This window comes from Notamacropus eugenii, chromosome 2, assembly GCF_028372415.1.
Source record: "Notamacropus eugenii isolate mMacEug1 chromosome 2, mMacEug1.pri_v2, whole genome shotgun sequence".
Lineage (NCBI taxonomy): Eukaryota > Metazoa > Chordata > Mammalia > Diprotodontia > Macropodidae > Notamacropus > Notamacropus eugenii.
The window spans coordinates 206,362,976-206,375,984 of record NC_092873.1 but is presented as its reverse complement, the minus strand read 5'-3'; the positions used below and the strand labels follow the sequence as shown (position 1 = coordinate 206,375,984).

The 13,009-nt window shown below is 35.8% G+C and overlaps 1 protein-coding gene across 15 annotated transcripts in view; it reads left to right on the top strand.

Annotated features, from left to right (window-relative positions):
- The window catches only part of TRDN (triadin), a 561,781-nt gene that overhangs the window by 313,748 nt on the left and 235,024 nt on the right, over nt 1–13,009 (top strand). For all 15 annotated transcript variants that reach the window (XM_072643208.1, XM_072643207.1, XM_072643206.1 and 12 more), the window contains one exon: nt 11,928–11,981. In XM_072643208.1, coding sequence (XP_072499309.1) covers nt 11,928–11,981 — 54 coding nt within the window. The remainder of the gene's footprint in view (nt 1–11,927; nt 11,982–13,009) is intronic.

Sequence of the window (13,009 nt, the reverse complement as noted above, 5' to 3'; positions counted from 1 at the left end):
CTTGTCATAACCTCTGGGCAGAGCATGTGGAATCTCTCTTCCATGTGAGGCCTTTCATGTATTTAAACAAGACTGTCATGTTCTCCACAGTCCATCTCTTCAAGCTAAATATCTCTAGTTTCTTCAAATAGTTTAATATGTTATGAATTCAAGACATTCTTCATCTTGCCTGACTTTCTTCTGTACAATGACAGCTTATCAGTGACAGCTAGGTTGAGTTCAATTCAATTCAATAAATGTTTTATTTGGTGCCTACTATATGCCAATCACTGGAATTACAAAACAAAAAAAGGTAAAAGAAAGTCCCTGACCTCAAGGAGCTTATAATCCAACATGCACATGAATATAGGACAAATATAGTATAAACAGGAAATAATTTAAAAAGGGAAAGCTAAGTAGCGGGATAGATAAAGCAACTGGGCCTGGAGTCAGGAAGACCTGGGTTCAGATTTGGCCTCAAGACTCTTAATAGCTATATCACTCTGGGCAAATCCCTTAACCTCTGTCTCTCTCAACTTCCTCAAATATACGATGTGGATAGCAGTAGCACTTATTTCCCAAAGCTGTTTTAAGGATAAAATGAGATGATATTTATAAAGCACTTAGTATAGTGTCTGGGACATAGTATATGATTAATAAATACTTGTTTTCTGCCTTCCTAAAATGTGGCCAGGTAAATTTAAGGCAGTTTAATAATTAAAATGAATTGAGTACAGTAAGATCACTACTGCCACGCCCCCTCAAAGAAAAATGCAACCTATGACTTCTTAACTGGCATGTCACCCTCCCAACTCATACTCAGTTTACATTTCACCAAACGTCTTGATCTGTTTTTCAGAAAAAAAATAATGCTTTCAAACCATCTTTTCTCCATCTTATCAAGTTAAATTGTTAAACCCAAATATAAGACATTATCTCTAATAATATGCAATTTCTTTCATTCATCTAGGATTTCAGGATCTTTCGTAATCCTAACACTGCATCCAGTGTATTAGTTAAGCCTCTCCCATTTTCTACATATTTTAGTCATATAAATAATTAAGCAGAATATTTTGCTCAAAATTTGGAATTTTCAAACTTTCTTCTCAGACCAGTTTTGTTACCCTGAATTGATAGAATTTATAAAATTGCCAAGTGCCATTTGAAATTAACACCTTCTAACCCTTTGTGTCCATGTCAAGTCAGTAAAAAACAGGCCATAACCTTACAACGACACATTTTGAGTTAAGGTGAGATTTTTGATCAGGTGTGGCCTCCTATTTTGCCTTTGCCAAAATACCTACAAGATTACTTCCATGTAATGGCATTCAAAAGGTTTTGTTCTCATTGTTTCCATGATTGAATTATTAACTCTCTTATTTGTTCACATATGTGTAGATTTAGAACATTCAAAAGTAGAAGCCGTCTGCTTAACTAGCTCATTATCTCCTATTTGAAAGTCATCCAGGGAAAAACTGTTCTATTGGCTACAATATGTGAAAATGTGGGCTTCAGAAGTAAAGGCAATCCTGAGTAACCTCAGCTTGTCACTTTGATATTAAGGGAACCACTTGGCTGCCTGTTAAATATCAATTTAAGCTTGAAACTGCTTAGCAGGCATTAGGGACTACTCTTGCTGATAGGTGAACATAACTTCCAGTGTTATTTATAGAGAGGAATGTATGGAATGGTGAAATACTCTTTGCAGGACAGGGAACAATGTGGGGCCCATTTATTTATCTGAATTATCGTTGGAGTGTGAGCCATCAGCTAAAGTATCTCAAGTCCTAGAGCAAATCCAGAAAGGTGGTAAAATGTAGGGCATTGTTTACTGTGAAAATAATCATTCCTCACACTGGAGTTTTAGTATGAACTGAGGCCCCAAGGCCAGGAGAAAGTCATATTTCATTGTGGACATTAACATGTGACCTAAGGCTTTATATTACCATTAGCACTGGGAGAAAAACTGAACACTGACGAATCATTTGTTACCTACCACTTTTAGGGCAGCTATATGAAAAGGCACATATCCATGTGATGTTTATCACAGTGTTTGTAATGGAAATATCCCTTGCTAACACTTTGCCTTGATCCCAGTCGTAACTAGTATAGGATAAGAGGGGATATGGCCTATGGTGCTCAAAGAGAAGTGTACTAAAGGAAATTGCCTTCCATCCACAGATTAGAAACAACCAAGCTTAGCATCTAGATTGCAAGAATGAGATACAGTTAGAAGCTGCCATATGGTTTGCCCTGAGTGAATTTTTTCTCCACTGCCATCCTCCAACCCAAATGAATTGCCCCAGATGATAAAATTCCTAGTTTTCTCTGCTGCATCAGGATCATGTCAAACAACCTAGATCTGTAGATAAGATACAACTCCTTATACTAGAAAGAAATCAAGACTATAGAGTTGCCTCTCTGGTTCTCATCTCTATAAAATATTTTGTTGCATACTTCTGTCTAGTCTAATTTTAAAATGACCTCTTTAACAGTGATAAATGAAGATGCTTGAAAAGATAGTCTTCATATTCTCCTTTTTGTCATTTATCATGCCTTAATTATTTCAAGAATTATTGTGAAGAAAAAATAACCTCCTAATATTCCTAGCTCTTTCTTAACTCACTATTTCCTATTTGCAGGTACATTATACAGTTTCCCTACTTGTTACTGGCATAGACTTTATTCTTTTGTTTCTCTCACACTGTGAATTTTTCCTTTCTCCTTCCCCTTTGTTCCTTCTCCCATTTTTCCAACTATTGGTAAAATTTGATTTTCAGCCAAATAGGATGCTCTTCTGTCACCTGGTGCCACATTCAGTACTTGGCGCATTTGAATGTCACTGACTAGGGACCTTCATTCTTATAAGAAAATTATTCTACAGGGCCAACTTTTCATTCTTAGACAAATAGTTACTCTTCCTTCTTTGCAAGGAACTACTGCCCCTTCCCACACCTCCCAGATAGATGAAAGACTCACACACACTAGTTCCATTTTCTTACCTTCTATGATCTCAAACAATCTGAAATCTGGCTTTTCTCCTCATCAATTTGCTCACACTTCATTCTCAGAAACCCCTTATCCTTTAAAGCTTAGTTCAAATTTCATGTCCTTCAGGAACTTTTCCCAGAAATTGCTAGCCTTTGGTGGTCTTGTTCTCATCTGAACTCCTAAAGAGCTTATTACATGCACTATTTAGTTAATGCTTAATAATTTTCTGCTTCAAGGTAGTATATAGAATAATATTCACTAATCCATTCAATCAACAGGAAATTGCTAAATATCTATTATATGCCAGTTATTATGCTAGGCCCTGGGAATTCTAGAACAACAGTGAAATAATCCTGGCTCTCTCAAACAGTTCACATTCTACCTAAGATAAAGGACATATTCTTAGAATGTTAAAAACAATATATATGCAAAATATTTGGAGGAGGCCACTGTTATATAGATTCTTGTCTCTATTTTAGGGGCTATGTTAAGTTCACTGAGAAATAGACAAAAACTGTGTTAAGAAGACTTTAAGCTACCTGAGGTCAGGAATCACATCTTATATTTTTGTGTTTCTCCTCATAGACAGCTAGCATATTGCATAGGAATTCAGTAAATACTTGTTTTGTGAATGAATGAATAACTAAGAGAGTTAGGATTCAGTAAAGCATCTTCTATTTCAAAAGCTCTATTGGGAGAAATTTAGTCCTTTGATTCACTATTCAGCCTGCAGAATAAGCTTAGCAGGAGTTGTTTGGTTATACATGACTTTTAAATTCCTCATTTTGGTAGATTTAAGGCAACCTACTAAGAATTCCTTCATTATGGATATGGGTATGATAGATACATACATATATACATATATCTGTACATATATAGATATAGATATATATAATCTTTTCAGCAGCTATACTGCTTTTGGATTTCTCTGGAACTTTTCATCATGTTTTCCTTTCCCAGGAAAGTCATCACTGGAAAATCTCATTGTACTGCAAAATTGAATTTTCTTGGTAATCACATCTTATCTTATTCCTCCGCCATTCTGCTAGGACCCTCGAGAGAAGGGTCACGGGTTCCAAAGTTTCTATTTGAAGAGGGGTCTCAGCACAGTTTTTCTTCCCATTTCCTAAGAGCTACACTGCTTTTAAAATTTATAGAACTCTCCATCATACTCCCAAAGCTAAGTGCCTTTCTCTCTTTTTCAACTTTCATTTGGGTGTTATCTCCCCCCTTAGACTGTAAGCTGTTTGAGGACAAGGACTGTCTTTATTTTCATGTGTATACCCACTCCTTAGCACAGTGCCTGGCACATAGTAGGCATTTAACAAATGTTAATTGGCTATGACTGATAACAGCTAATCCACTGAATGTTCCTATTGGATATGTTATCTGTGTTAGTTCCCTTTATTAAAAGAGAACAGGGGGAAGGGAGGGGTTAAAAAGAAAATCAATAAATTTGTTTCTGATAGATATATTCTTACTGTGACAAGTTCCATATCAAATTCTACTGAACTTCATTGAAAAGATTTAGGGAATAGCTGGATTATTTTATATGGAAAGGAAGTAAATTCATTTGAGGTATAATTCCTTTACACATACCATTAATTTTCTTTTTTCCCCTCAAAAACATGTGAAAAATGTTTACCATTTTTGAATACCATATTTTCCTCAAGAAGGCAACTAATTTGATATAGATTATACATGTGAAGTCATATTAGTCCTGTTGCAAAAGAAAACAGAGAGCAAAAAAAAAAAAATGTAGGCTTCAATCTGCATTCAGACGCCATCCATTCTCTCTCTGGAGTTGGATAGCATTTTTCATCGTAGGTCCTTCAGAACTGTCTTGGAACGTTGTATTGCACAGAATAGTTAAGTCATTCAGTTTATCATCATACAACATTGCTGTTGCTGGTTACAGTGTTCTCCTGGTTCTGCTCACTTCACTTTTTGTTAATTTGCTTAAGTGTTTTCAGGTTTGCTGTAACCATCCTGCTTACCATGTCTTAGAGCACAATAGTATTATTCCATCATAGTATATTCCCCAATTTGTTCAGCCATTCTCCAATTGATAGATCTCTCTTCAGTTTTTGATTCTTTGCCGCTACAAAAAGAGCTACCATAAATAATTTTGTGTTGATTTTACTTTTTAAAAAAAAAAATCTCTTTGGGATAGAGTCTTATTAATGGGATTGCTGGAACAAAGGATATGCACAGTTTTATAGCCCTTTAAGCATAGTTCTAAATTGCTCTGCAGAATGGTTGTATCATTTTACAACTCCATCAAAAGTGCATTAGTGTCATGATTTTTCCACATCCCTTCCAACATTCACCATTATCCTTTCTTTTCATATTAGGCAATCTGAGAGCTGTGAGGTGGTACCCTAGAGTTATTTTAATTTTCATGTCTCTAATCAATAGTGACTTAGAGCATTATTTTCATTTCTTCTTCTAAAAGCTATCTACTCATATCCTTTGACTATCTATTGATTGGAAAATGAATCATATCCTTATATATTTGACCCAGTTCTCTTTATAGTTGAGAAATGAAGTCTTTTCTCCCACTTTCATGCTTTCCATCTGCTCTTGGCTGCATAAGTTTTGTTTGTGCAAAAACTTTTAATTTGTGTTTTTTTAAATGAGATTTTCTTCTTTGTTTCTTCTTTTGACTTTGATTATTTCTTAATGTCTCATGGAATCATTGGCTTCCACTTGCCAATTCTAATTTTTAGGGAATTATTTACTTCAGTGAGCTTTTGTACCTCTTTTTCCAATAGGACAACTTTGCTTTTTTAAGAAGCTTCTCTCATCAATGCATTTTGTACTTCTTTTACTACTGAGCCACTTTTGTTTTTTAAGATATTATTTCCTTTAGTATTTTTATGCTTCTTTTACCAAGTCATTAATTGTCTCTTTTTAAAATTTTATTGCATCCCTCTCATTTATTTTTCCATTTTTTTCTCTCTCATTTGGTTTTTAAAATCCTTTTTGTGCTTTTTCCAGGAATTCTTGTTGGTCCTGTGTCTAACTGACATTTTTCTTTGAAGATTTGCTTGCAAATTGTTTTACCTAGTTGTCTTCTTCTGAGTTTGTGTCTTGGTTCCCCCCATCACCATAGTAAATTGTTATGGTCAGATTCTTTTTTTATTGTTTTCTCATTTTTTCTGCCTATTTCTTGACTTAATTTTATGTTAGAGTTGTGTTCTGGTCTCAGGGTAAAGGAGGCACTGTTTTAAGCTTCAGGTTTTCTGTTCTGCTGTTTTCAGAGCTAGTTATGGGGTTTTCCCTGCTTTCAAAATGGTATTATCTAAGGAGAGGTGTGGTCACTGCTATCTTGGCCTGTGCCCTGTTATTTACCCCAGAGCTCTACAAATTCCATAGCTCCTTTTGGCTCTGAAATGATAATTCAGACTCCTACTCTTCTGGTTGTAACCATTATACACTTTTCTTCCTTGGAGTAACTTGTGAGTGGTCACAAGCACTCTTCTCTGCCTTAAAAACTATTACCAGGACACCTGTTCTTCTACACCTACAAGCTCTAGTGCTTTTCTTTGCCCTGGAATGACACCAAGAACTGTGTGTGGACAAAGAAGCAGGGTGCTCACCTCAACTCCTGCAGAAGGTCCCCTGTAATCTCTTTCTGACCAGTTTTCCCAACCCATTTACCATCTATGGGCTGAAAACTCTTAGAGCTGCAGCTGCTATTGAAGCAACCACCTCCAAGGTCTGTTGTTGGTGTTACTACAATGTGATCTGGGTCACATTCTGGGCCAGACTACTACCCTAATGTTACAGACCTTTCCTCCCAAATTTCTAAGTTTTCTTGGACTAGAAAATTGTTTCACTCCATCCTTTTGTTGTTTTTGCCATGCTAGAATTAGATTTGAGGCATTTTAAACTTGTTTGGTGGGCAATTTGGAAGATTCAGGTGAGTTCCTACTTCTCCTCTATCATCTTAGCTCTAACACTCCATTTTTGCAAGCAGTCAACTGAGTACAAGAAGATATTTCCCAATGTCCATTTATTGTGGGGAGCTATAACATCTACCAAAGAAACTTAATGACTATTCTTTTTAAGGTTTATTTATGTAGCTTACCATTCCTATCTCCACTTCCCAGTTTCCCAGAGGAAGGGGGGCATCTACAGTTGTCCTGTTCTATATCTTGACACTTGACTCTGGTGGCTCTAGAGGAGAAAGTAAGACTGGTAACTTTGCACAGCCCACCTCGCTTAAATCCAATTCACTTGCAAGTATGACATCACCTTCCTGATGACATAGGCCCCTTTAAGAATGAAGGACAAACAGCAAACAAATGATCCCAGAAGAAAAACTCCTTTACTTGTAATCCCAGGAAAGAACCAATCCAATCTGTAGAGACTACAGACAGGCTTTCAATCGCTTAGGTTTAAACTCTAAAAGTCTTAACTAAGGAGATCTTTAGATGATTTTAACTGAGAGAAATTTCCTTCGCTCTATTTAAGGAAATCTTTGGCAAAGTTTGAGTAATTAAAATGTTTTCCATAAAAAGACTCTTTCCTGATAAAGGACTATATAAAGGGATATATATGTATATATAAAACAGAGAGGAGGAAGGACCATAATGCTCATAAAAATCAATATTTATAGCAAAACCAAAACAAACAAAAAAACCTGATACAATGCATTTGTAGGCTTGGTTAAATTATGCCAGTTATTGTAAATGATGCTGCCAGTTTATTTAGATTTTTTTAACCTCCAGCAATCACAGATTATTTTGATAAATTATTCATACCATTGCAACGTACACCTTTTGAAATTTGCATCTCTGGCGGCAAATAAGCACTCTTCTCCAGCTGCAATCCCCTTGGCCAGACAGAATGGCCAAAGGCTGCTTCACGATTAATTTCATCTCAGTGTGGTAATTATCATACTGAAATGAAGTAATGCCCAGAAATATACTTTCCTAGAGCTCCAAATGAAAACTGTTTTTAGCCCAGGAGCTTTTAAGCATGTAGTAACTTTCAGTTCTGAGATGGATGTCCCTCTCCCTCTTTTCAGGGAGAGGCTTTCTGGCTATAAAGATTAAGGTTAGGCAGTTGTTTGAATAGCACTCCCCCAACCACTCAGCTCTAAAATAATAATATTTTAGAGTTTGATTCAACATCTAGATGAGCTGAAAAAGAAAATCACATTGGCTTCACCTTCCCTATTGGATCCAAAGGTGGGTGAACATATAGAGAAGAGGGAACATTTTCTAGGTGGCTGGATGGAGTACTGGGCTTATAGGTCACTAGATCAGAGTTTATATTATAGCTGGAAAAGTGACGTATTTGAAATCAGGAAGACTTGGCTTCAAATCCATGACACCAGCCCTGTGATGATGAAAGAATCACTTCAACTCACTCAGCCTCATTTTTTCTATTGGTAAAATCAAAATGCTGATCATATGTATTCATTTCATCATAGGATGGTTATAAGGATACAAAGGGATAATGACTGTAAAGTACTTTGCACATAATAAAGCCAAGCACTATAGAAATGCTGACATTGTTAGTGAAGGTAGTGGTATTGTTGCCTTCTTGATTCATTTCAGAGGAACTGAGACAGCACTCAACTTTTCCCTTTTGTGGTTTCTTCATCTGTCTAACAGTAATCATATTTCATGTTTCCATCTGGGAATCCCTAAGAGGTCCTTAAATACAATTTAGGCACATCTTGTAGGATCTTTAACAAAAGATATTTGTAATCACCATTTTTATTGTTTAGAAGTCAGGAAAGTTTCAAGTTTTGGTTTCTGACATTCAAAGTTAAGTGGAGTTGAGTGTAATGTTGCAGTCCTTATAATTCCTGCTAGTAGGGAGGCTGAAGTTAGTAGATTGCTTGAGCTCAGGAGAGTTAAAACTGATCAGGTGTCTGTATTAAGTCTGTTATCCTTAAGGAGAGTCCCTGAAAGGGTGGCCATCAGGCTGCCTATGGAGGGGTAAGCTGGCCCAGGTCAGAAAGGAATGGCTCAAAATTTCCATGACAATAAGCGGTGGATAAAGCCTGTTAGGGGTCACTGTAATTCTGGCCTGGGAGAGAGAGAGGGAGATGAATTTTATGAAAAATTCATGTGTTAGAGGGTTTTGACAGTCATCATAAACTTCAAAAGATCCATATAAAATTATGTTTTGATGATATATGCAGCTTAAAACAAATTCATAGAATCCATAAAAAGAGGAAAATGGGGATTATGCTAAAGAAATACATGCCCAGGTATATTATGAAAAAGTTAATTCCATATTAAAATGTTTGCGTTCATATAAACATCAATTCATCTCAGTTTTGCTAGCAGGATATTAGCTATATCTATACAAGTATAGAAGAATCAGAAAAAATGAAACATTTGATATTTCCAGTTTGCCATAAATCCTTTATATTCCTACATCTTTCAACAGGAACTTGGAAGCAGATTCTGGAATTTTCCAGTTTGGTTTTCCTAATGTTCCTTGAGTGCTTTTCTGATCTTGAGTGCTATTTCGCCTTACTTCTTCCTACCCTAATGGTGTGAGGATGTTTTGAGAATGCTTTTTTTCTAATTTAAGAATATTTTCTTTTCATACTACACATTCTTCCTAGAAAATGTACTGTCATATCTTTAGCTATATAGAGTTGTATAAGTATATGTATACATGTGCAAATGATACATGTATATTTGTTTGGGATATATAAATATATATATGCATATATGTCTATGTTTTTTTATATACCTCAAACAATTTAGAAATTATGTTTTCAGTTCAGAAGAGGTTTCTAAGTTCTCTTTCCTGCTCCAAATCTATACTTCCAAGATTTAAAAGGAGATAAATAAAATGAAACAGTGAGAAAGTTGCCCATCTTGACTACATACACTCCCTGGGCTGCATTCTTAATTTCATATCCTCCAGTTTCAATATGAGAATTTTTTTTATTGTCATGGGACTTCAAGAGCTAAGGCTGAGTAGGGTTAGCAGATGTCAAGTCTGATCTCCTCTGTATGTGGTCTCTGTCATTAGGAAGCTGCTATATTCACAAAGTGGACACATTTGGGCAGATTTCTAGAAAAAAACCTCACCATACTATCTTCAAAACTGTTAATACCCATTGAGAGGCAGAGCATCCATAATAGTTGTAGGATTCCAAGAGATGTCAGACTTTTGGAGGAAGGTCACCACAATGGAAGATGTTGGGTAGTCAGCAGGCTCTGTGCAAATGAAGGGAAAACATTTGGAAAACTTTAAAGGACTATTTTAAAGTCAATCACTGTATTATTATTTGTAAAAAGAAATTACATTGATGATCTCTAAGGTTCTATCCAACTTAAAATTATATAAGGTTATGACACTGAATACTAGAAACTCACCCAGGAATGTGTGTCCATCCTAGAGGTCCAAAAGTCTAACACATACCTCTTCTCCACAACACTCAACTTTCCCCATTTCCCTCCCTGATTTCTGCTCTGGGCTACAAGAGAGCCAACTGGTCTGAATCTACACACAGACTGTGTTGCTGAAATCTCACCTTGATCCTGTTTTCCTTCCTTTCCCCTCTGGACAGTTTTCTCCTCTACAGTCTTAGAAGACAGTTTTATGTGCATGTCAGGTAGTATTTCAGAGTCTTCTTTATGGTAGGAATTAGTTAATAATGCTGAATGAATATGCCCAAATAGGCCATCCCTAAATAAAGGTATCTCTGGAATTTCCCTATATCCTAAGTAGAATGGACGGAAATTATATAACTATCAGGCCATTTTCATTTGCTACAACTTTTATAACCAAAAGAAAGATTGTGGTTTGGGGGATAATAAAGATCATAATTAAGGTGATTAATTAGCTCACTCAACAATATGAAAATAAGCGTTGGAAATTGAAACTTTTTTTTGGCAGGAAACAAACCCAGTGGAGCTTTGCTCCTATTTGCCAAATAAAAAAAAAATCCTGATTTAATCATGATCTGTTCTAATTCTTACCAAAGTCACACAGACTTCAATAAATTCTAGTCAATGTTTAATGTTAGTTGAATGAAGGAGTGAGTGTCAACAAATAACTCTGCATTTCTACAAACACTTAGCATGGTGCCCTGTACTTAGTAGGTGTCTATTTTGTGTGTGCTTGTCCCTTCCAGCTACAAGTTCTATGATTCTATATATAAGTGAATACACTTTCATATCTAGAATACCAGGTCAAACATTATTATTATGTTATTAATTATTTACACTGAATTTGTTTAACTTCTTCAAAACATAGTTTTCAGCTCTGATCAGTCTTATTTTTAGTTTGTAACTTCTATGTTTATATTATTCCTTTTTAAATGTGGTTTTGTAGTTGTTTATTTTAATATCCTGTTTAAGGGAAACTTTTAAACAAAAGGGAGAAAAAAACTGAAAAAAGAAGGAAAAACTTAAAAAACAAGCAATATACTTCCTCAGTATTCCCCACCACATATCGCTGCCTAGAGTCACACTGATGGTAGCAGGAACAGTGATGGGAATAAATGAAAACAGAGATAATGTCACCTTAAAGGCAAAAGCTAAAGTCTGAAAGTGGACTGTTTTCATGCTCTGTTGTTAGATTTGCCATTGACTGTCCTTGAACAGGTCACTTTCTTTAGGTCTGAATTGTTCACCGATACATTGAAAATTATTTGTAATACAGTAATGATTTGTAAGGGATCTTTTAAAGTTTATTTTGGCTGGATATTTTCCTCTGTAGGCTCTATTGTTGCCATTGTCAGCACTAAAGCAGTAGCAGTTTTTGGAGGCATTATTTCATGCCTTTATTTGGCTCAATAATATTTCCCTTGGTAAGTTTCACAATGCTGCTAATAATTGTCTTCATTTTTTTTTACTAGAAAGACTGTATGTGCCAGTGGACATGCTGTATTACCATTTGTCATTTCTTTTTTAGTTGTATATTTTTGATATAATACCTCATAGTAATTGGCTTAATTTGTTCTTTTTAAGAGTCTGGGAAAGCTGCTGAAGCCAAACAAGGAACTATAAAAGTGGCCACACAAGGTAAGGAATGAAGTCTGTCTCTAAGCCTTCAATTGGTTCATTTTCAAAGAACTGTACTTGTAGACAAAGCTGTGAATTCAGTTTCTTGCAGAACACCGCCATCTGCTGGCAGAGAGGGGAAGAGATTGTTTTTGTCAGTTAAAAGTGATGGTCCCATCTTTTCGTTGCTGCATAAAGCCTTTTGGTAGGATCACAGATTTAAATCAGAAAGAGACCTTAAAAGTCATGTTGTCCAACCCTCCTTCTTTTATTGGGAAAAAAAAAAAAAACGACTAGTCTTAGAGAGTAGAACTTATAGAGCCTGCCTTCCTCACCAGATTTTCCTTCTCTTTACTCTGTGTATGTTTTTGTCTGTACTTACACGTATACACAATTTCCTCCATACTGAAAAGAAGTTCCTTGAAGGTAGAAGTTGTTTCAGTTTTATTTCTGTATCTCTAGCACCTAGCACAGTTCCAGGCACTTAAAAGGGGCTTCATGATTGCTTGTTGCTTGATTGATATTGTGAATGTGATCCAGAATACTTTACTTCTCAGAGCCCCTAGGGGAATGTCTAGGAATATAAATTACAAAAGAGTTGCAGATATGTATTAGGTAAGGGATCGCTTCACCTAAAGTTCCCTATGGGGATAAAATCACAGGGTCCTACCAGCAACAAAAAATATTGATATACTAGAAAATCAGAACTGTTTACAATTCATCAGACCTCATTACTTTCACAACTATTATAAAACATGTTTATAAATGTGAAATATAAGTATAAAATAATACAATGGAATTCCATAAGCCACATACAGTCACAACATTGACAGTTTGTCTTGAGGGCATAATTCTTCACGTTCTTTATTAGATCCACTGAAAGACAGTGCTTTTGCCTCAAGTTGCCCTAAATTTCGAGGAATGAAACTATCTTTTAACAGCTGCCTTTGATTCATACCCACTGGGAAAGCCCAGATCAGTAAACTCAAATCAGATAATACTGAGTGATACTTCAGAATGACTGTATATTCCTTACATAAGGAATGGTG